Source organism: Chiloscyllium punctatum, chromosome 42 (genome assembly GCF_047496795.1).
Source record: "Chiloscyllium punctatum isolate Juve2018m chromosome 42, sChiPun1.3, whole genome shotgun sequence".
NCBI lineage: Eukaryota > Metazoa > Chordata > Chondrichthyes > Orectolobiformes > Hemiscylliidae > Chiloscyllium > Chiloscyllium punctatum.
The window spans coordinates 44,905,108-44,929,993 of NC_092780.1; the positions used below are offsets into that span (position 1 = coordinate 44,905,108).

General features: G+C 42.7%; 1 protein-coding gene across 4 annotated transcripts in view; it reads right to left on the reverse strand.

Annotated features, from left to right (window-relative positions):
- The window catches only part of cdc27 (cell division cycle 27), a 152,066-nt gene that overhangs the window by 33,776 nt on the left and 93,404 nt on the right, over positions 1-24,886 (reverse strand). For all 4 annotated transcript variants that reach the window (XM_072561881.1, XM_072561884.1, XM_072561883.1 and 1 more), the window contains 5 exons: positions 21,824-22,041; positions 20,365-20,479; positions 14,563-14,678; positions 13,086-13,194; positions 2,854-3,061 (listed from right to left, as the gene is read on the reverse strand). In XM_072561881.1, the coding sequence (XP_072417982.1) occupies positions 2,854-3,061; positions 13,086-13,194; positions 14,563-14,678; positions 20,365-20,479; positions 21,824-22,041 (766 nt within the window). The remainder of the gene's footprint in view (positions 1-2,853; positions 3,062-13,085; positions 13,195-14,562; positions 14,679-20,364; positions 20,480-21,823; positions 22,042-24,886) is intronic.

The window sequence follows — 24,886 nt, forward strand, 5'->3', positions numbered from 1 at the left end:
AGTGAGGAAGGTTATCAGAGATTGCAGCAGGACCTTGATCAGCTGGGGAAGTGGGCAGAGAAATTGCAAATGGAGTTTAAAGAAATTAAGTGTGAGGCCTTGCATTTTGGAAAGTCAAATCAAGGTTGGAGTTTCATGGCTCAAGGAACCTTGGAGTTCAGGTGCACAGTTCTCTGAAAATGGTGCCACAGATAGATAAGGCAGTGAAGGTGTCTTTTGGCATACTGGCCTTCATTAGTTAGGGCATTGAGTACAGAAGTTGGGAAATTATGTTGCAGTTGTACAGGACATTGGTGATGCTCCACTTGGAATATTGTGTTCAGTTTTGGTCACCTTGCTATAGGAAGGATGTTACTGAACTGGAAAAATGCAGAACAAGGTAGGACTTCTTTCTTTAGAGCATAGGAGACTGAGGGGTGGATCTTATAGAAGTGTATAAGATCAGGAGAGGCATGGATAGGGCAAATGCACTGAGTCTTTTTCTCCCAGAGGAATAGAGGACGAGAGGGCATCAGTTTAAGGTGAGAGGGCAAAGAATAAAAAGGAACCGGAGGGGCAACTTTTTTGTTTTACACAGAGGGTGGTATGATATGGAATGAGCTACCAATGGAAGTGGTTGAAATGGACCAGTTTAGGCCAAAGGGCCTATCTCTATACTGTCAGACTCTATGACTCTATGACTCTAAGTGTCAGTATAGTTACTATTAAGGAACAATGATCATAAAATCACAAGTTTAGATTAGCTATCCAATTATACACATCAGACATATACCCTGCTTCCTCTGCAAAACTCTACCAATGCAACCTCATTTTGACACCTACTCATACAAATTCCATCAAAAGTCTGCATCATCCAAAGTGAATGCATGGTCAGTGCTAGTTCAATCCAACTCCTAAACTTGGTGCCAATCCTTTTCGCTCTTCTCTCAAGACTGTGACCAGTGATTAGAACTTAGAGCCAACTGTGTTTTTCTCTACCTCTACTTCTTCAGTCAAAGGCAAAAAAGGTTTTTTAGTTACCTTTGCTCCTTACTATTTTTAATGCTCATATTTGTTACTCTTTTTTAAAATTATGTTTTTGATCCGTCTTTTTCTTTGCACAAGCAAGTTATATTTTCTTCATACTTCCATTCGTAACTACAGCACATAGACTGCAGCAGTTCAAGAAGCAGCTGACCATCACCTTCTCAGGGGCAACTAGAAATGGACAATGAACGCTTGCCCAGCCAACCATGCCCATATCCCAAGGATGATTTTAAGAATACTTATATTTCGGAATTTGAAATAATTTGTCTACCGTGTCTATGCCACTCAAATTTAATCAATCTCAACCAAGTCTCCTCCGCTCTAAGGAAAATAACTCCACTTTATCCAAACTCTCTTCGTAACAAACTCTCCAGCTTAGGCAACATCTTGGTCAGTCGCTTTTGCACCACCTCCAGTGCTCTCTCATTCCCCCTAGAAACATCAATTCCAGAATTGCACACTAGCTGTGGCTTAAACAACATTTTGCAAATTTCCAGCACAACCTCCCTACTCTGAAGCTCTCTGCCTCTGTTAATAAAGACAAATATACCAAATGCCCCTTCTTAACCACTTTATCCACTGGTCATGAGGCTTTAAGGAACATACACATGCATACCAAGGTCCCTCTGATCCCGCATCATCTCACTTGTCAGATTGAATTCCATTTGCCACTGATGAGGAAATCTGTATCTTCCTGTACTGTAAAGGCTATCCGCCTCACTATTTACCATCCCGCCAACGTATGTATTATTTGCAAACTTACAGATTTAACCCTCCTAAGCATTCAAGTTTGGGTCATTTATATAAACAACAATTAGCAAGGGCTCATATACTGGCACCTGTGGAATCCCACTGGACTCCGACTTGGTTTGAGGATTGGGTATCATTTGTCTCACCAAAACAGCAGGTAGACAAGCAAAGGAGGCAGTACAGAGAAGCTCCAAGTACCACAGGTTTGAATTCTGTGGATATACTGGAGCAATCTGGGCTCCTTATATTTCAAAAGGAAGATGACTGAGAAGGTCTGGGTTGACCAGTGTGGACAAGGGCTGAATGTCCTTCCCTTGTGCTGAAACTTTAAGATTCAATGACTAATGCATAGCAGCAAGACAATACATTAAGGAGACAAGTTGCAACTGGGAAATGAAAAGTTTACGTCCTACAGTAGGAATAACCATCTTTACGTTAGGTAGTAGCATAAAACCAACAAAAACAACTCAAACACTGAAAATTATGGGAGAAGATTATGCAGCGATTTTCCTTGATAAGTGGGATGTGAAGGAGTTTGTAACTGCTGAGAGTCAGTTTCTACAACAGTATTTGGTATCACCACCGGGCCTTTTGGGAAAGGGGAACAGAAACCAGTCAACCAGGATTCCTGCTGCTGCAAAAGACTGAAGATTCATGGGAGGCCAGGATTGTGATACAACTAAGTGAAACATTCTGACGTCAAAGGCTCACATAAATTGCATGATCAAAGAGGTCCCGGAATGTAGCAAACGTCTATGAAATATTCCACAGCAAGGAATCAGAGTACAAACTTAAAAGGGGAAAGAAACTACAGACTAGAAGAGTAAAAATCTTGGAGACTCTTAAGGTAAATGACATGTTGATTTGGGGAAAATAAAAGGAAAACATTTTATTCCAGATAAATTAAACTGCTGGTGCCAGGTTACACACATACCAAAGCTAGAAAATTATAAATCTCAACAGTATCTCAAAAGATAGAAGGTCACAGAATTACTACATACAACAAAGTATTTTTAAGTCTGTGAAGACATAATGAGCCAACCCATTACAAGCTGATTTCAGAGACATGGCACTCACCTGCAGCTGCTTTTTGTATATTAAAGGCCTGTACTTGAGGTGTGACAGAGGAGACTTTGCCTTCAGAAATGACTGAAGAATCCAGTTTGCTAATCTCGAGGCTGTCATTGAGGTTTGGCTGAGTTATGCCTCCTTTACTTGTTTTGTTTTTTGGCTTCCTGTTCGGAATTTTAGGTGGAAACTTCATCTTCAGCTTTTTACTGTTCTCCTATTTGAAAACATGTACACAACTGAGCACATACGCATCTTAAGAATATTAGCAACTTAATCAGCACAAGGACTTCTACAGTATTCAAATGTAAACACTTGAGGCAGAGCATTGCTAAAAACAGCTTTTGTTCTGCACTCATTCAGACAATTCATAAGAATTACGAAAGAAAAGGGAAAACATTTACTCTGTACGAGAGCATGAGCTGGCAAGTGGACTCTAATACTAGCATTTCCATGGGAGAATTTCAAAACAGGCAGATTGATTGGTTAAATCACTGCTCCAAGAAATTAGCTGAAGAATAGCTGTCACCTACTTTGTTGAGCTGAAACAGCCATGGTGTGTCTATGTTCTGTGTATAAAGAACAGAACCCTGTTGTATGTATATGTGCACTTATAGTACACACAGGTGAGTCACACTATAGGCTGGACTGACAACCCTACTAATGTTGCCACCATAATTAATCACACACTTAGGATGGTTTCGCAAACACTGCCCCACCACAGAATCACATCCAGCAGAAGATACTGTTGAGTTTTGAAAGTGCGAATTGGGAGTGTTCGGGCAGTATCTTGCTTTTGCAAATTGCTGAAGGGATATATTGTTTGTTATGATTCACTAGTCTTTCGGGGACACAGCCTGCAGGTCAAGCATCACACTGGTACTGAAATTTATATACCACATGAGTCACTTATGAGATAGGCCAAATGCCTCAAATTTCTTTTATTAAATTTAACATGATATGGGATTCAAGGGCATCAATGATACTGTTTGAATAGTGATAAGAAATTGAGGACACTCCAAAACTAAATTAAGGGTTGTAGAGGCACATAGCTCAACAATTCAGTAGAGAACTAGATCATTTTTAAAAGCACTATGTTCAACTTGGAATATTTGTACCTCAAATTAGCAAGTGTAGATTAATACACCTAAAGAGATAAACACAAAAAAAAAGCTGTGGGATGCTGAGGAGAGGAATTAACTTGACAAACCCCAAAAAGGATGTGGTTGAAGTGGTCTGAAAACACAAATGCATGGAAGAGCAGTCACTAGCAAAAGACAAAGTCTGACAGTTACAAATACAAAGCGTTAACCAAGGCAGAGCGTTTCAATATCTTTGTCAAGGACAAGAGAAGAATCAGATGAGTGAGAACATCGAAGGACTAGAAGGGAACAGTTAACATTTAAAGCAATTACTGCTTCTAAGCATTCACAAGGACATCGTGACAATAGTGATTGAGATGTCAAATATTTACAAAATCTAAGACAAGTCAAATGGCTCAAATTAAATAAATTAACTCAACAGTTAACATCTAGTAAGACTGTCTTACTAGAAAAGAATGGACAGACTTCATAAGAAATGAAAGATGATTCAATTTATATTTCCAAGACCATGAATGGTCTTAAAGTAGATATCAAAAGAATGTTGTCCCTTGTGGATGAGTCCAGAACTATTTTAAAATTTGGGGTTATTAGTTTTTTTTCTCTAATTCACTTGTGGGACTTGGGTGTTAATTTATTGCCCATTCCTAGTTGTTCTTGAGAAGGTGGTGGTAAGCTGCCTTCCTGAATTGTTGATACCAACTTTGGCAAGGGTTTCGACAAGAAACCTTTGTAGCCTGGCTAGTAAGGTTAAGTCACCTGGGATCCAAGGAGAGCTAGACAACTGGACACAAAATTGGTAGAAAACAGAGGGCAGTCTGTTTTTCAGACTGGAGACCTGTGCTGCAAGGATAAGTGCGGGTCGACTGTTGTTCATAGTTCATATGAACGATTTGGATGAGAATATAGAAAGCATGGTTAATAAGTTTGCAGATGCAACCAAAATTGATGGTTTATAGTGGACATTGAAGGATGTTATCTAAGGATACAACAGAATCTCCATCAACTGGGCTGGTGGACTGAGGAATGGCAGATGGAGTTTAAGTTAGATGAATACAAGGTGTTGCATCTTGGTTAGATGAACCAGGGCAGGGTTTACGCAGTTAGTGCCAGGGCCCTGGCAAGTGTTGTTGAACCGAGAAACCAAGAAGTGCATTTACAGCGTTCCTTTAAAGTGGGGTCACAGGTAGACAGTGTGAAGAAAAGGTTTGGCAGTTCTGTCCTCATCGGTCAGAGCACTGAGAACAGGAGTTGGGACAGCATGTTACTGTTGTACAAGACATTGGTAAAGCCAGATTTGAAGTACTGCACTTTACACAGAGGATTCACTGAGCAGGATAGGATGCAAAAAAGATTTACAAGGATGTTAGGAAGGTTTGAGTTATAAGGAAAGGCTGAAATTTTTTCCCTCTGGTATGCAGGAGGCTGAGAGGTGACTTCTTAGAGGTTTGTAAAGGTCATGAGAGGTATAGATAAGGTGAATAATAAAAAGGTCTTTTCACTAGGGTAGGGGAGTCCAAAGTTAGAAGGCATGGATTTAATGTGACAGAGGAATGATTTAAAGAGAGACCAGAGGGAAACTTTTTCACGCAAATATGGAAAGACCTACCAGAGGAAGTCGGTACAGGCAAGTACAATTACGTCATTTAAAAAACATTTGGACAGCTGCATGGATAGGAAAGCTGTCAAGTGATATGGGCTAAATGCAGGCAAATGGGACTAATGTAGTTTAGGAAACCTTGTTGGCATGAACAAGTTGGGCCAAAGGACCTTTTTTCATACCCTATGACCCTTTTCCTTTCGATGGAGGTAGTTTTAGGTTTGGAATGCTGTTTAAGGTTAACAGACTGCTGCTCACTATAATGGTGGTGGAGTGAGTCAATATTTGCGGATGTGGTCAAATTAAGCAGGCTGATTCAGCTCGGATGGTGCTGAGCCTCTTGGGTATTGCTAGAACTGCACTCAGCTGGATTGAGTGGATTTTCTCTCTCAGACACTAGTCCAATTTTGGAAAATCTGCTTCAGAAAACAATGGAGGTGAAGTCACTGAGCATTTAAATGTGGAGGTAGATCAATTTTTTGTTGGGCAAGAGGATTAATGGAAATCAAGGATTAAAGGGAATATGGAATTCTGAATTCAAACCAGATTGACCATTATGTAATTGAATGGCAGAAAAGGCCTCAAGACTCAAATGGCCAACTTCGGTTCCAAATTTTAATGTTTATATTTGATGCAGAAATCCAAGAAAGACAATTAGGAAAGAATTGTGGGGTGGTTGAGAGGGAAATGCTAGGTATTCTGAAATGCAGTTGAATGGCATTCGTCCAGAACAAAGTTTATTTTTGAAAATGGTGAAAAAACAGACAGGCAAAGATATATCCAGTTGTTTCAATTTAATATTGAGCAAGCTGCGGTACCAACAATTTAAAAAAATGGAAGATTATCTGGGCATAAGAACCATAATAGACTGCAGCAGAAAATCTAGGGGTGCAGATACATAGATCTTTATGAATGTAGACAGAAAAAGACCACAAAGAGACAAATTCATTGTTCTGTGCAAAGCAGCTCTGCTGAACAGTAACACCAAATTTGTACATAACGCTAGAAAAAGACATATCCAAAGAATCACTTGCAATTTTGGACACCTCATGACAGTAAGAATATTCAGGGCAATGGAAGAGAACTCGAAACCATGAAAATTCCGGAAATGAAGAGTTATTTCACATTACGATTATCAAAGTTAACAAACTCATATAGATTCCAATAAAAAAATTGGAAATTTTTGCCACTGGTTGAGTTGGTAACAAGCGGTAAAGTCTAGAAAAGACAATGCATTTATTTACACAGAAGGATGAGAATACAGGATATGATCCTGCAAGCAGTGCCAAAGGCACGGTTTGTGAAAAAGGGTCAAGGGTCACAAGAATATGAACAATCATTATCTCACACTATGCTGCCTGACGTGCTGAAGCAATCTGTTTCCTTTTCTTGACAATAATCATTGTTGCTCCTTTAAGGAGACAACAGGGATAATCCAGGTTATTATAGGTCAGTGAGCCTTACATCACTGGCAGAAACATTGTTCAAGAAGATTCTTAGGGACAGGATTTACTTGAATTTGGAAAACAATGGACTTGTTAGGGATAGTCAGAAAGGCTTCATGGAGGGGAGGTCCTGTGTCAAACTTGACTAAGTTGTTTGAAAATGATGATTAATGAGGGTAGGGAAGTGCATTTTATCTGCATGGACGTAATCTTCTGAACTTTAAGCCATTTGGGATTCATGGTGAGTTGGTAAGTTGAAAATTAAATTGGATTGCTCATAGAAGACTGAGAGTAGTTGTGTCGGCGCGCTTTTCTGATTGGAGGCCTACGACCAGTGGTATTCCGCAAGGATCAGTGCTGGGATATATACACAAATTAAACGCATGAAAATGCAGGTGGTCTGATTAGTTGGTTGCAGAGATGTGAAAATTGGTGGAGTTGTGGACAGTTAGGAAGGTTGCCAAAAGGTACAGCAGGATAGAGATCAGTTGGATCCATTCAGGCAAGTGCAAAGTGATGTTAGAACATAGAACATAGAACAATACAGCACAGAACAGGCCCTTCGGCCCACGATGTTGTGCCGAACTTCTATCCTAGATTAAGCACCCATCCATGTACCTATCCAAATGCCGCTTAAAGGTCGCCAATGAATCTGACTCTACCACTCCCACGGGCAGCGCATTCCATGCCCCCACCACTCTCTGGGTGAAGAACCCACCCCTGACATCTCCCCTATACCTTCCACCCTTCACCTTAAATTTATGTCCCCTTGTAACACTCTGTTGTACCCGGGGAAAAAGTTTCTGACTGTCTACTCTATCTATTCCTCTGATCATCTTATAAACCTCTATCAAGTCACCCCTCATCCTTCGCCGTTCCAACGAGAAAAGGCCGAGAACTCTCAACCTATCCTCGTATGACCTACTCTCCATTCCAGGCAACATCCTGGTAAATCTTCTCTGCACCCTCTCCAAAGCTTCCACATCTTTCCTAAAGTGAGGCGACCAGAACTGCACACAGTACTCCAAATGTGGCCTAACCAAAGTCCTGTACAGCTGCAACATCACCTCACGACTCTTGAATTCAATCCCTCTGCTAATGAACGATAATACTCCATAGGCCTTCTTACAAACTCTATCCACCTGAGTGGCAACCTTCAAAGATCTATGTACATAGACCCCAAGATCCCTCTGTTCCTCCACCTGACCAAGAACCCTACCATTAACCCTGTATTCCGCATTCTTATTTGTTCTTCCAAAATGGACAACTTCACACTTGGCAGGGTTGAACTCCATCTGCCACTCCTCAGCCCAGCTCTGCATCATATCTAAGTCCCTCTGCAGCCGACAACAGCCCTCCTCACTGTCCACAACTCCACCTATCTTTGTATCATCTGCAAATTTACTGACCCACCCTTCGACTCCCTCATCTAAGTCATTAATAAAAATTACAAACAGCAGAGGGCCCAGAACTGATCCCTGCGGAACTCCACTTGTAACTGGACTCCATGCTGAATATTTACCATCTACCACCACTCTCTGACTTCGACCGGTTAGCCAGTTTTCTATCCAATTGGCCAAATTTCCCTCTATCCCATGCCTCCTGACTTTCCGCATAAGCCTACCATGGGGAACCTTATCAAATGCCTTACTAAAATCCATGTACACTACATCCACTGCTCTACCCTCATCCACATGCTTGGTCACCTCCTCGAAGAATTCAATAAGACTTGTAAGGCAAGACCTACCCTTCACAAATCCGTGCTGGCTGTCCCTAATCAAGCAGTGCCGTTCCAGATACTCGTAAATCCTATCCCTCAGTACCCTTTCCATTACTTTGCCTACCACAGAAGTAAGACTAACTGGCCTGTAATTCCCGGGGTTATCCCTATTCCCTTTTTTGAACAGGGGCACAACATTCGCTACTCTCCAGTCCCCTGGTACCACCCCCGTTGCCAGTGAAGACGAGAAGATCATTGCCAACGGTACTGCAATTTCCTCTCTTGCTTCCCACATAATCCTAGGATATATCCCGTCAGGCCCGGGGGACTTGTCTATCCTCAAGTTGTTCAAAATGTCCAACACATCTTCCTTCCTAACAGATATCTCTTCTAGCTTATCAGTCCGTTTCACACTCTCCTCTTCAACAATACAGTCCCTCTCGTTCGTAAATACTGAAGAGAAGTACTTGTTCAAGACCTCTCCTATCTCTTCCGACTCAATACACAGTCCCCCACCACTGTCCTTGATCGGACCTACCCTCGTTCTCGTCATTCTCGTCATGTTCTTTGGGAGGTCAAATAGAAGATGGCCAGACCTTTAGGATCATTGATATCAAAAGAACTTTGGGATGCAGGACTACAGTGGAAGTGGCAACACAAGTAGATAAGGTGGGAAAGACAACATACATCAGTCGGGACACTAAACATTAAGGTTCGGACGCCATGTTACACATGTGACTTTAGTCAGGCCACATTTAGAGTATTATTTGCAGTTCTAGTCACAACACAATAGCAAGGACATGGAGAGGGTGCAGAAGAGGTTTACCAGGATGTTTCCTAGATTGGAGTATAAAAGCTATAGGGCATAGGTTTAAGATGAGAGGGAGAAGGTTTAAAGGAATCATGCTAAAGCAAGTTTTAAAACAAAAAGCGCATAGGGTGCTGGTGCCTGGAGTGCTGCCAGGGAAGGTGGTGGAAATAGACACAATAGCAACATTCAAAAGGCACTTGGAGAGACACATGAACACGCAGGGAATATAGGCATATGGACCACAAGCAGGCAGATAGGACTAGTTTAGAATGGCATTATGATCGGCACAGACACAATGGGCCGAAGGGCTCATTACTGTGCTGTATCGTTGCTAACTTTTCATGTTCACATTTCCAGCGTTTACAGAAGTCTGATTGTGTAGGCCTCTGAATAGTTCCAGAGATGTAGAGGAAAGGGTAGCAAAGATGATCCTCGATAGGAGTGAGAGTGACAGTTGTTGTTTTTTGGGGGGGGGGGGGGGGGGGGGGATGGGGGGGGGTTTAACTTTGCAAATATTGACTGGGAATACTATAGTTGAAGTAGTTTAGGTGCGTCAGTTTTTGTTCAATGAGTGCAGGAGGGTTTCCTGATACAGTATGTAAACAGGCCAACAAGGGGCAAGGCCACATTGTATTTGGCACGGAGTAATGAACCCTGCCAAGTGTTAAATTTGGTGAGAGGTGAGAACTTGATGATAGTGACCACAATTCGGTTATGTTTACTTTAGGTGATAGAAAGGGATAAGTATGTACCACATAGTAAGATATACAGCTAGGGGAAAGGCAATTGTGATGTGATGAGGCAAGATCTAGGATGCATAGGATGGAGAAGGAAACTGCAGGGGATGGGCACAATTGAAATGTGGAGCTCATTTAAGGGCCAGCTACTGCGGGTCCTTGATAATTATGTGCCTGTAGGGCAGGGAGGAAGTTGTCGAGCAAAGGAGACATTGTTCACTAAATCTCTGATCAAGAGGAAGGAGGCAGCTTATGTTAGGTTGTGAGGTGAAGGCTCAGTTAGGGAACTTGGGTTATAAGTTAACACAGTCAACACCTCAAGAGAGAGCCAAAAAGAGCCAGGAGGGGACATGAGAAGTTGTTGGCAGATAGAACTATCAGGAAGAAAAGAATGACTAGAGTAAGATTAGGGGCCAATCAAAGACAGTAGTGTGAAGTTGTGCATGGAGTCAAAGGAGATAGGGGAAGTGCTAAATGAATACTTTTTAATCAGTATTGACACAAGAAAAAGACAATGTGGTCGAGAAGAATATGGAGATACTGGATGAGATGGGATTGAGGTTCACAAGGAGGAGCTGTTAGCAATTCTGGAAAGGGTAAAAAAAGAAGTGCCCCCTGGGCCAGATGGGATTTATCCTAGGATTCTCTGGGAAGCCAGGGAGAAGACTGCAAACCCTTGGGTTTTGATCTTTATGTCGTCATTGTCGACAGGAATTGTGCCAGAAGACTGGAGGATAGCAAATGTTGTCCCCTTGTTCAAAAAGGGGAGGAGAGACAACCCTGGTAATTATAGACCAGTGAGTCTTACATCAGTTGTGGGTAAAGGGTTTGAAAAGGTATAAGAGATAGGATTTATCATCCAGAAAGGAATAATGTGATTAGGAATAGTCAACGTGGTTTTGTGAAGGGTAGGTTGTGCCTCACAAACTATATTGAGTTCTTTGAGAAGGTGACCAAACAGGTAGAGAAGAGTAAAGCAGTTGATGTGGTGTATATGGATTTCAGCAAAGTGTCTGGTAAGGTTCCCCACAGTTGGCTATTGCACAAAATACGGAGGCACGGAATATAGGGTGATTTAGCTGTTTGGATCAGAAATTGGCTATCTGAAAGACGACAGAAGGGGCTGGTTAATGGGAAATGTTCACCCTGGAGTTCAGTTACTAGCGGTGTACCAGAAGGAGCCGTTTTGGGTGCACTGTTGTTTGTCATTTTTCTAAATGACCTGGACAAAGCATAGAAGGATGGGTTAGTAAATTTGCGGACGACATAGAACAGAGAATAATACAGCGCAGAACAGGCCCTTCGGCCCTCGATGTTGCCCCGACCTGTGAACTATTCTTAGCTCGTCCCCCTACATTATCCCAAAATCAACAATGTGTTTATCTAAGAATTGTTTAAATTTCCCTAAATGTGGCTGAGTTGACTACATTAGCAGATAGGACATTCCACGCCCTTACCACTCTCTGCGTAAAGAATTAAGGTCGGTAGAGTTGTGGATAGTGACGAAGGAGGTTGTAGGTTACAGAAGGACATAGATGAGCTGCAGAGCCTGGCTGAGGTGGCAAATGGAGTCTAATGCATAAAGTGTGTGGTGATTCACTTTGGAAGGAGTAACGGGAATGCAGAGTACTGGATGAATGGTAAGATTCTCAGTCGTGCAGATAAACAGAAGTCTCGGCATCCAGGTACACAGACCCTTGAAAGTTGCCACCCAGGTTAGAACATAGAACATAGAACAATACAGCACAGGTTGATAGGGTTGTTGAGACGGCATATGGTATATTTGCTTTTATTGGTCAAGGGATTGAGTTTTGCAACTATGAGGTCATGCTGCAGCTGTATAAACCTCTGGTGTGGCCACACTTGGAGTATTGCATACAGTTCTGGTCACTGCATTATAGGAAGGATATAGAAGCATTGGGAAGGATGCAGAGAAGATTTACTAGGATGTTGCCTGGTATACAGGGAAGGTCTTATGAGGAAAGGCTGAGGGACTTGAGGCTGTTTTTGTTAGAGAGAAAAAGTTGACAGGTGACTTAATTGAGACCTAAAAGAAAATCAGAGGGTTAGATAGAGAAGACAGGAAGAGCCCTTTCCCTCAGATGGCGATAGCTAGCACATGGCGATAGCTAGCACATGGCAACATAGCTTTAAACTGAGGGGTGATAGATAGAGGACAGATGTCAGAGGTAGTTTCCCTACTCAGAGTAGTAGGGATGTGGAACACTGCCTGCAACAGTAGTACACTTGCCACCTTTAAGGGCAATTAAATGATCACTGGATCAGTATTTTGATGCGAATGGAATAGTGTAGGTTAGATGGTTTCAGATTAGTTTCACAGGTTGGCACAAAAGAGGTCCGAAGGGCCTGTACTGTGCTGTAATGTTTTATATTCTATTTCTTTTGAGTGCAAACATTACAACACAGTGGCTCAGTGGTTAGCGTTGCTCCCTCACAGCGCCAGGGACCAGTGGTTGATTCCAGCCTCGGGTGACTATCTGAAGCGTGGGTTTCCTCCAGGTGCTCCAGTTTCCTCCCACAATCCCAAGATGTGCAGGTTAGGTAGACTGGCCTTGCTAAATTGTCCATTGTAGTCAGGGATGTGTCGGTTAGGTGCATTAATCAGGGGTAAATGTAGAGTAATAGGGTAGGGGAATGGGTCTGGGAGGGTTACTCTTCAGAGGGTTGGTGTGGACTTGTTGGGCAAAGTGGCCTGCTTTCACACTGTAGAGATTTTATTAGAAGAATAGAACTGAATATTGCAAAGGGGAAGAATCAGCAGAATAGTTTGTATAATCTGAAGTAAACATGACAATAAAGCCAGTTACCTTTGTAGTTGAACTAGCACTTGTAAAGAGTCTGGAACTTCTTCGGGGTGGTGCATTACCAGGTGCATTTGTGGGAACTGTGCTGGTTGGAAACAGTACCTGCGTTGCACTGAACAACAAGATCATGACAGAGAAATCAGTTATTTTATGCAGGCTTCACAGCTCTGTTTTGGGCAAGATCAACTCTCAGTTATTTGATTATAATAAGTACAGTCCAGCCCCACAGCCTGAAACATTTGTTTCCAACAGTAGAACAGGCATTACAATTCTACAAATTTTGAAAAAAAAATTTCACATTTCAACTCTTGATTAGTACGCGATTGTTCATCGGCTTCTTACGTTTTACATGTTTGTGAACTGTCAAAAGGTGTGAATACACTGTTGAATTGAATGTGCAGTATATCATATTCCTGCAGATCGCAGAGTAAACATTGCTTTTCTAACCTAGATCTATTCACACACTGCTCACTCTCCCCATTCCTGCCTGCAGATGATCTTTCTCCCCACCAACTGTCATGTCCCATTCTAACTCTACAATACATGAGCTGTTTTCTCGCAGTCCTCTAAATTGTAACCCTTCCCGATTCTGTCCTATTCTGCTCTACTCATAATTAATTTTACTGAAACAAGCCCAGGAGAGCAAATGAAATTCAAAAGGAAGTAGGTTGCACACAACTTGGGTTTATGATTTAAGTAAATTCACCAAGTCTGTTGTTTCCGGTCTGTTATGCATAGCTCAGTCAATGCTAAAGTCAAGTGTCAATTTGCCGTACTCCATGAATAACCCAATCTGAACCTAAACTTGCACATCAGAAAGCACAAGAGGCTTAGGAGGTCAAATTCACTGGTCACTTTCACTCCAAGTGAAGCAGTGTATGTTTTTTTGGCCAGGCCCATGGGGTTTGTGATATTGAGTTATTACTGGCCTTTCCACATTGCTCAGTTCCACTATAGATAGGCTGGACAGGAGTCCAGTTTTGTAACTCTTACATCACAGAAACAGGAACCTATTCAGCCCTTCTGGTTAGGGCGGCAGGGTGGCTCAGTGGTTAGCACTGCTGCCTCACAGCACCAGGAACCCAGGTTTGATTCCAGCCTCGGGCAACTGTCTGTGTGGAGTTTGCACATTCTCACTATGTTTGGATGGGTCTCCTCTGGGTGCTCCGGTTTCTTCCCAGTCCAAAGATGTTCACGTCAGGTGAACTGGCCATGCTAAATTGCCCATAGTGTTAGGTGCATTAGTCAGAGTGAAATGGGTCTGGGTGAGTTACTCTTCGGAGGGTCGGTGTGGACTCGTGGGGTCGAAGGGCCTGTTTCCACGATGAAGGGAATCAAATCTAATCAAAGTCGTTTGCACTATACTCCCACAGATCATTGATGACTCTGACCTCAGTTCAACTCCCTGCTTTTCAATCCACATCTACTAGATACACATTCAAGAATGAAAATGGACAGAAGAGCAAAACTGGTCTCCTACCTGGTCTGTGGACCTGACGTCTGTGACTGAGTCAGTGGAGTTGGAGTTACATCTCGGCTGTTTCCACTTTGCGTAAAAACTGACTTGGTTCCACCTTGAGTTATTCGTGCTACAGACTTGGTTTAGGCAGGAGACAACAACAGGAAATAACTGTGCTAATTACTTAATGTTTGCCAAAGCCAATCTGCCTTACAACATTTCACTAAAAATAGAACATTTAGAGGAAAGGAACAGACCCTTCAGCCCACCATGTTCATGCCATGATATTATTCTCAACTAATGTCAGCTACATTCACATGGTCAGTATCCCTCTTTTACCTGCCTTTTCACATCATTATCTAAATGCCTCATTAACAGTGGGTACAAAGTACCCTGGCAGCACGTTCCAGGCAGCTACCACCCTCTGTATAAGAAACTTGCCTCACACATCTCGTTTAAAATCTTCCCCACACGCAAATGACAAGCAACATGAATTCGACTGGGACAACACTACTATTATAGGACAAGCCAAACAGAGAACAGCCAGGGAATTCCTAGAGGCATGGCACTCATCCACAGATTCTATCAACAAACACTTCGACCTGGACCCAATATACCGGCCACTGCAACAGACAGCTGGAACTGACAACCGGAAGCGGCAGATTCAAACCACTACAAATGCCGGAGGAAAGATCACAGAAGCGCTTCACAGGAGGCTCCCAAGCACTGAGGATGTCACCGAGACAGGGGACGAAACGTCTGCAACACAAATTCCCAGCTCGGCAAACAGAACCACAACAAGGAGCACCCGAGCTTCAAATCTTCACACAAACATCCCCCCTCTCAGCTTAAAAGTATGATTCTTATATTTGACATTTCCATCCTGTGAAGACAACTGACTATCCACCCTATTCAGGCCCCTATTTCATACACTTCGCTCTTCAGCCTCTAGTACTCTAGCGAAAACAATCCAAGTTTGTCTAACCGCTCCTCATAGCTAGTACACTAGCATCTTGGCAGCATCTTGGTAAACCTGTTCTGCACCTTCTCCAAGACCTCCACATCCTGTCTACTGTGTAATGACCAGAACTTTGCACAGTACTGCAAATGTGGCCTGATCAAAGTTTAATACAGCTGCAACATGACTTGGTTAACTTGATATCCAATACCCTGACCAATAAAAAGCAAGCAGGACGTTCACCTTTTTTACCCTATCCACTTGCATGGTCACTTTGAGCTATAGACTTGTACTGCAAACATCCCTATCCGTCAATGCCCTTAAGCGTCTGGCCATTTGCAGTACTTTCTTGCATTTGACTTCCTAAAATGCATCATCTCACACAAGTCTGGATTAAACTCTATCATTTTTCTTCCCAACTTTCCACCTGATCTATATCCCGTTACATCAGGCGCATCAGCCTACAATTTCCTGGATTATCTCTGCTGGCCTTCTTAAAACAAAAGGAACAACATTGGCTATTCCCAAATCTTCTGGGCTCACATCTGTGGTTCAAGAGGATACAAAGGTCTATGTCAAGGCCGCAGCAATCTCCGCCCTTGCCTCCTTCAATGTCTTGAGATAAATTCCCAAGGCCTAATGGGATCTATCTATCTTAACATTTAAGATACCCAACATAAGCGCCTCCTTCATACTGACAGACACATAAAAGATAGGAGCAGGAGGTGGTCATTCAGCCCTTCCAGCCTGCTCCGCCATTCACAATGATCATGGCTGATCATTCGACTCAATGACCTAATCCTGCTTTCTCCCCATAACCTTTTATTCCATTCGCTCCAAGTGCTATATCCAGCTGCCTCTTGAATACATTCAATGCTTTGGCATCAACTACTTCCTGTGGTAATGAATTCCACAGGCTCACCCCTCTTTGGGTGAAGAAATGTCTCCTCATCGTCGTCCTAAATGGTCTATCCCGAATCCTCAGACTGTGAGCCCTGGTTCTGGACACACCCACCATTGGGTACATCCTTTCTGCATCTTGCCGGTCTAGTCCTGCTAGAATTCTACCAGCCTCTATAAGATACCCCCTTATTCTTCTGAACTCCAGCCAAAACAATCCTAATCAAGTCAGTCAAACTCTCCTCAGAAGACAGCCCCATCACCCCTGTAGTCAAGCCTGGTAAATCTTTGCTGCACTCCCTTGAGAGCAAGGGCATCATACTTCAGAAAGGATGCCTTAAGAGTATCAACAAATCCCTCTCTAAACTTAGAATAATCCAGGTCTTTCTCATATACATATAAACAATTTTGGGATTCTCCTTAATCTGACTTGCCAAGTACAATTCATGGTCCCTCTCGCTCTCCTAATTTCTGATTTAAGTTCTTTTCTGCTACTTTTATACTCCAGGGCCTGGTTTGATTTTTGTTTCTGAAACAACGCATTTGCTTTCTTTTCCTTTATAACTTGCCTGCCACACTTACCGCTTTGCTACCAACCCCACCCCCCACCAATAGTCAGAGGAAATTGAGACGCAAATGTCGAGAAATCTCACATATGAATGAATAAGGATTTAATAGTAAGATATTTTAATTTTCCAACATTAATGCTATGGCAATTCCAGTCAAAGGTTTGGATGGTGAAGAATTTGTTAAATGTGTTCAAAAACTTCTTTTTTAAACTCAGTAGTAAATGTTAATACTGGAGAAGGAGCAAACATTACTTTCTTTTGGGAAATAAGGCAATGATAGTGGGGGAACGCATGGGAACAAATTATTGTAATATTAGTAGTTTAAAAATACTTATGGTAAAGGATAAGTCTTCTATAAAAGTTGTTAATTGGAATAAGGAAAATTTTAAAGTTATGAACAAGAATTTTCAAAAATTGTTTGGAGTACACTATTCACAGGTGAAGGGATAACTTCAAAAGTATGACAATGAGAGTTCAGAGGCATTATTAGACTGAAACACAAGGCTGGTAAAATTAGGGAACAATAGATGAGTAAAGATATTGAGATTCTAGCCGAGACTAAAGTAGAACCATAGATATAGACAACTGGGATCAACTGAATCTCTTTAAGAGTATAGGAGTGTAGGGACATTCGTGAGGAGGAAATCAGGAAGGCAAAAAGATGGGACATGAGATAGCCTTGGCAGATAACTTTAAAGATAATCCAATAAGATTCTAAAATACATTAACAGCAAGAGAGCAACTATATATTATATATAGATAGATAGAGAAAGAGAGGGGGGGAGAGAGAGGGGGAGAGAGGGGGGGAGAGAGGGGGAGAGAGGGGGGGAGAGAGGGGGGGAGAGGGGGGAGAGAGGGGGGAGAGAGGGGGGGAGAGGGGGGGAGAGGGGGGGAGAGGGGGGGAGAGGGGGGGAGAGGGGGGGGAGAGGGGGGGAGAGGGGGGGAGAGGGGGGGGAGAGGGGGGGAGAGGGGGGGGAGAGGGGGGGGAGAGGGGGGGGAGAGGGGGGGAGAGGGGGGGAGAGGGGGGGGAGAGGGGGGGGAGAGGGGGGGGAGAGGGGGGGAGAGGGGGGGGAGGGAGAGGGAGAGAGAGGGAGAGGGAGAGAGAGAGAGGGGGAGAGAGAGAGAGGGGGAGAGAGAGAGAGGGGGAGAGAGAGAGAGGGGGAGAGAGAGAGAGAGGGGGAGAGAGAGAGAGAGGGGGAGAGAGAGAGAGAGGGGGAGAGAGAGAGAGGGGGAGAGAGAGAGAGAGGGGGAGAGAGAGAGAGGGGGAGAGAGAGAGAGGGGGAGAGAGAGAGAGGGGGAGAGAGAGAGAGGGGGGGGAGAGAGAGCCCTTAAAAAATCAACAAAGTCAACTTTGCATTAAACCTCAGCGGATGGGAGGAGATATTAAATGAATATTTTGCATTGGTTTTTACTGTGAAGAAAGAGATGTGGTGAGTGGACTCCAGGAAATAAATGTAGATGTTTTGAAAACAGTTCACATTACAGAGGAGGATGTGCGAGAGGTCTTAGAAAATAAAAAGGTGCATAAATCTCCAGGACCTGATCAAGTGTATCCCAGGATATTGTGGTGAGTTAGGGAGGAAATTTCAGCGACCCGAGCAGAAATATTTGTATCATCTATAAACATGGGTGAAGTACCAGAGGACTGCAGCATGACTAATGTTGTGCTTTATTTAAGAAAGGCTCTAAGAAGCAGCCTGGAAACGAGAGATCCAGGAGTGTGAGATCGGTGGTGGCTAAGTTATTGGAGGTGATTCTGAAAGATGGGATTTACATGCATTTGGAGAGGCAAGGAATGATTAGGGAAAGTCAGCATGCTTTTGTGTACATGAAAAGCTGTCTCACAAATTTCATTGATTACTTCACTAAGAAACTCAAAACAGACTGATGAGGGCAGAGCAGTAGACATTGTTTAGTTCGACTTCAATAAAGCCTTTAACAAGACTAATTAGCAAAGTCAGATCACATGGGATTCAGGCTGAGCAGGCCAATTATATACAAAATTGGCTTTACAGGAGGAGACAGAGGGTAGTGGTGGAGGGTTGTTTTTCAGACTGGAGATGGATGACCAGCAGTGTTCAACAGGGATTGGTACTGGATCCACTTTTGTCTGTCATTTAGATAAAAATTTTGTATGAGAAGGATAGCATAGGATAGATGGGATTCAAATTGGTTCCACAGGTCAGCACAACATTGAGAGCCAAAGGGCCTGTACTGTGCTATAATGTTCTATGAAAATATAGAAGGCATGGTTAGCAAGTTTGCAGATGACATCAAAGCTGGTGGTCAAGTGGACAATGAACAAATTTATCTAACAGTACAATGCCATCTTGATCAATTGGGTCAATGGGCAGAGTGACAGATGGAGTTTTATTTGGATAAATGTATTTGCATTTTGACAATCGAAACAAGGACAGGACTTAGCGACAATTAATAGATGGGCTTTGTGTAATGTTGTATAACAGAGACCCTTGGCGGTTCAGTTACATAACTCTTTGAAAGTTGTATTACAGGTAGACAGGGTGATTAAGGTGGTTCTTAGCACACTTGTGTTCATTGCTCAAACCTTTCAGTATATAAAGTTGGGACATCATGTTGAGGTTATACAGGGCATTGGTGAGGCTTCTTCTGGAGTACTGTGCAGATCTGATCACCCTGTTGCAGGAAGGACATTACTAAACTGCAGAGTATTCAGAAAAAAATTACCATGATGTTGCCAGGAATCTAAGGTTTGAGATATTAAAATAGACTGGATAGGCTGAGACTTCTTTTTATTAGAGTTTAGGAGGTTGCGGGGTGACCTTAATGGAGTTTATAAAATCATGTGAATGACCAGGATCTTTTCCCTCGGGTGGTTGGGTTCAGAACTAGGGGGCATATTTTTACAGTGAGAGGAAACGATTTAAAAAAGGACAGCGAGTGTGGTTTGTGTATGAGATGAACCACGAGAGGAAGTGATAGGTGCAGGTACAGTTACAACAATTAAAAGATGTTTGAATAGGTTCACGAATAGGAATGATTTGGAGAAATATGGGCCAAATGCAGGCAGGTGGGACTAGTTTGGTTGGGAACATATTTGGCATGGACTGTTGGACCAAAGGGTCTGCTTCCATGTTAGGTGACTCTGTGCTCTAAACATACAGCATCCCCAGTGTCCAAGGTTCCTAAATCTTGTCACACTTCTCTTTTATCCTCACAGGAACATGATGGTCCGAAACTCTGGTCAACTGGCTTTTAAAAAACTCCCACATGTCAGATATGGATTTACATTCAAACAATTGCCCCCAGTCTAACTTTTCCAGTTCCGGCCTAAGTGCCAGAATCTAATCTTGTCAGCTATTCAATTTTCACTCCCCTTCATGATCCAAAATTCTTTTAAGAAAAAATGTTCCTTACCTTCTTGGTGGGGCCTCCTGTAGAAGATGAATCAATTACAGAAGAAGAATTTGTATAATTTGGCAAAAAGGAACCATCACCAGGGCTTGGTGTCTCCAGGGGCAAAACTCCAAAACTGAAAAATATAGTTAGTCCATTTAGTTGTATACAGTTTCACAAGTGCTAAATCCCTCCTAGGTTGCAACAGCCAGTATGTCAGTCTAAGTTTAACGTTCTACAGACCACACCCACTCATTCCATTCACAGCCATGAACTTCACGAGTACTTGGTTTAACACTTGAAACCTCCAGAGTTGAAAAGCTTGTGGCATGGTTAGCACTACTGCCTCACACCGCCAGGGACCTGGGTTTGGGTCCAGCCTTGGGCAACTGTGTGGAGTTTACACATTCTCCCCACGTTTGTGTGGGCTTCCTCTGGGGGCTCTGGTTTCCTCCCACAGTCCAATGACGTGCAGGTTAGGTGAATTGGCCATACTAAATTGCCCATAGCATTCAGGGATGTGTAGGTTAGATGCATTAGTAAGGGGAAATGTAGAGTAATAGGGTAGGGGAATGGGTCTGAGTGGGTCATTCTTCGGAGTGTCAGTGTGGACTTGTTGGGCCAAATGGCCTGTTTCCACACTGTAGGGATTCTATGATTAAAACGACCAGATATAAAAACATAATTAATCTTTATGGCTTAGAGTACGCAGACGATCAGATTGCAGGTTTGTTCCTTCATAGATTTCCAAGGAGCAAGAAGGTCGAGAACTAAGAACAAAAATCAACAGAAATGGATTTGGAATGCAGAACCCAGGGACAGACGTTCCTGAGCCTACCACACTGAAAATAAACCAAAGGAATGCAGTTAATGCTGTGATTAAAATTCCAGAAATGTTCTTTTCTTCCCCTCACTGTTTCATTATTGCAATGCTCCATGCAAGATTTCTTCTGAATCCAGTCATATTGCAGAAATAAAATAGGACTGTTCTGGTTATTGAGATACAAGAAACAAAAGGAGAAATTAAGTGATTCATTGGGTGTATTACTACCAAAGATCCAAAAAGTTAATGTTTCTCTGGCCAAATGGGTATGCAGCTGCCAGGAAACTTGCATATTATTCCTCCAAGTCACTAACATGAAAAAAACAATACAACTAGAGTAAGGCAACAAGAATTAACCGATACAGAAATTGCTGGAACGCTGAGCAGATCTGGCAGCAGCTGTGGAGAGAAATCAGAGTTAACACTTCAAGTCCAGTGACCCTTCCTCAGAACTGAGGAATTGAGCTCTGAGGAAAGGTCACTGTACCCAAAACATTAACTATGATTTCTCACCATAGATGCTGCCAGACCTGCTGCTGAGCTTTTCCAGCAATTTCAGTTTTTGTTTCTGATTTACAGCATCTTCAGTTCTTCCAGGTTTTTTTTTAAGATTGAACAAACACAAAGTTTGGTCTTGATAAAAACAACAAGAATTACCTTGGCGTTAGGGGACTCAGAGCAGCAGGACCGCCAAGCAAACTCCTGCCAGACTTGGGTTTATTTACAAGCTGTTTGGCCAATATTGAGGATCCAGAACCAAGAGGCACAGAATCAGGAGAAATCACAGATGGATCAATTAAAGATACCGACGAATCAGACATCATTGAGGAATATTTTGAATTGGCAGAGGATTCAAGGTTTAATCTGTTTAATTCCTACAAAACAAAACAGGAAAAAACTTGAAGACTACATCAAATTTCAGGCTTTATAAGCCAAGACCCAGCTTTGAAGCATGCAGTGAACAGAATTCAGATCAACTGGTTGTGGGGAAATTACACGTTTTCAGATAGGAATTGAAGGGCCTTGGAGCCAGAAGGACACAGCACATTGTCCCCACATATATCAACATGCAGTAAAAAATGCTCAAACATGCTCAACTGCTCTACTGTTATTTAAGAGCCTTCCAGCATACTGAGAAGGCAGAGCATTTGCAGAATTTTTTCATTACATATCTAAAGTGGTGCCAGTTGAAAGTAATTGAGGTCATGGAAAAAGGACAGTAAAAAAGAAACTTCAGCACCATCCCAACTAGCAAGGCACAACTGACAAAACAATATCTTTTTCCATTCACTCATGGGTCATGGGCCCTGCTGGTTGGCCAGCATCTACTGTTCGTCCCAACTTATGCAAAAAAAAACAGAATTTAGGAGTAGGCCATTTCACCGCCCACTCCATCATTCAATATGATCACAGCTGATTCTCCAACTCAGTACTTCATTCCTGTTTTGCTCCTCACCACTCCCTCACCAGATCCTTGATCCCTTCAGCCCAAAGAGCTTCTCTCCTCCTCTCTTCAAAACAGAATATTTTGGTCTCAACTACTTTTTGTGGCAGCAAACTCGACAGGCTCAGTAGGCTCTGTGTAAAGACATTTAATCTCATCTCAGTCCTAAAACATTTACATAGAACATTGCAGCACTGTACAAGGCCCTTCGACCTGTGAAACCAATCTGAAGCCCATCTAACCTACACTATTCCATTCTCGTCCATATGCCTATCCAATGACCATTTAAATGCCTTTAATACGGAGTAAAGAAACTACCTCTGACAGCTGTCCTGTATGTATGACCTCTCAATTTAAAGCTATGTCCCCTCATGTTAGCCATCATCATTCGAGGAAAATGACTCACACTGACCAACTGACCTAACCCTCAGATTATCTTATATGCCTCAATTAAGTCACCTTTCAACCTTCTCATTAATGCAAACAGCCTCAAGTCCCTCAGCCTTTCCTCATAAGACATTCCCTCCATACCAGGCAACATCCTCGTAAATCTTCTCTGCATCCTTTCCAAAGCTTCCACAGCTTTCCTATAATGCACTGACTATAACTGAAGCAACACTCCAAATGCGGCCGCACCAGAGTTTTGTGCAGCTGCAGCATGACCTCATGGTTCCAAAACTCAATCCCTCGATCAATAAAAGCTAACACACCACATGGCTTCTTAACAACCCTATCAATCTGAGTGGCAACTTTCAGGGATCTATGTACATGGACACAGAGATCGCTCTGTTCATCTACACGACCAAGAATCTTGCCATTAGCCCAGTATTCTGCATTACCTGTTATCTTAAACAATCAACCCTAGTTCTGGACATCCCCATCATGAAGTATCCTTCCTGTATCCAACCTGTCTAGTCCTTTCAAAGTTTTACAGATTTCTGTAAGAACCACCACCCCTATTTTTCTTGAATGCAGTGAATACAATCTGAACTAACTCAACCTCTCCTCATACAAAGATTCATTTATTCCGACTTTGTTTCCTGTCAGTTTACCAATTTGCTATCCATTGCAATACACTACCTCTAATGCCATGACCTTTAACGTTATACATTAATCTCTTTTGCGGGACTTCAACAAAAGGCTGAAAGTCCCAATAAACCACATCCACCAACTCGTCTAATCAACTCTACTAGTTGCATCCTTGAAGATTACCTTTGTTGAAGATTATATTTGTCGAGCATGATTTCTCTTTTGTAAATCCATGCTGACTGTGTCTGATTCCACCACTGCCTTCTCAGTGCTCCTGATAACAGAGCATCTTCCCCACTACCAAGTTCAGACTCACTGGTTCCTAATTACCAGTTTTCTCTCTACCTTCCTTTTAAAATAGTGGGGTTACATTAGCTACCCTCCAATCTGTCAGAACTGTTCCAGAGTCTAAAGAATTTTGGAATATGACCACCAATGCATTGACTATTTCTAGGACCACTTAGTTAACTACTCTGGAATGGACATGATCAGGGCCTTACGAACTCATCTGCCTTCAATCCCATCCATTTCTCCAACATGACTACTCTACAAGTACAGACTTACTCAAGTTCCTCTCTCTCACGAAATAGTGTGTTCCTCATCATTTCGAGCAGGCTATTCATGTCTTCCTTCAACAGGACATTGACCAGATGGGCCAAGGATTGGCAGGTAGACTTTAATTTAGATCAATGTGAAAATGAAGGCAGACGTAAATATATAACGGTAAGGTCCTGGGAATGTTGCGGAACAAAGCGACCTTAAAGTGCATGTTCATAGTGTTACGACACTGTGTAAACCTTGTCTGCTAATTTAAACCTGCAGCACAGAAATGATTTAACCCGTGCTGTAATGTTAAATTTTAAGAGGCCAAGAACTATCCCAAAAGTCACTAAAGTTGAAAAAACAATTTAAGAACTTTGTTTTTTTTAAGTGTAACATAGAATATTACTGGGCGGCACGGTGGCACAGTGGTTAGCACTGCTGCCTCACAGCGCCTGAGACCCGGGTTCAATTCCCGCCTCAGGCGACTGACTGTGTGGAGTTTGCACGTTCTCCCCGTGTCTGCGTGGGTTTCCTCCGGGTGCTCCGGTTTCCTCCCACAGTCCAAAGATGTGCAGGCCAGGTGAATTGGCCATGCTAAATTGCCCATAGTGTTAGGTAAGGGGTAAATGTAAATGTAAATGTAGATGTAGGGGTATGGGTGGGTTACGCTTCGGCGGGGCGGTGTGGACTTGTTGGGCCGAAGG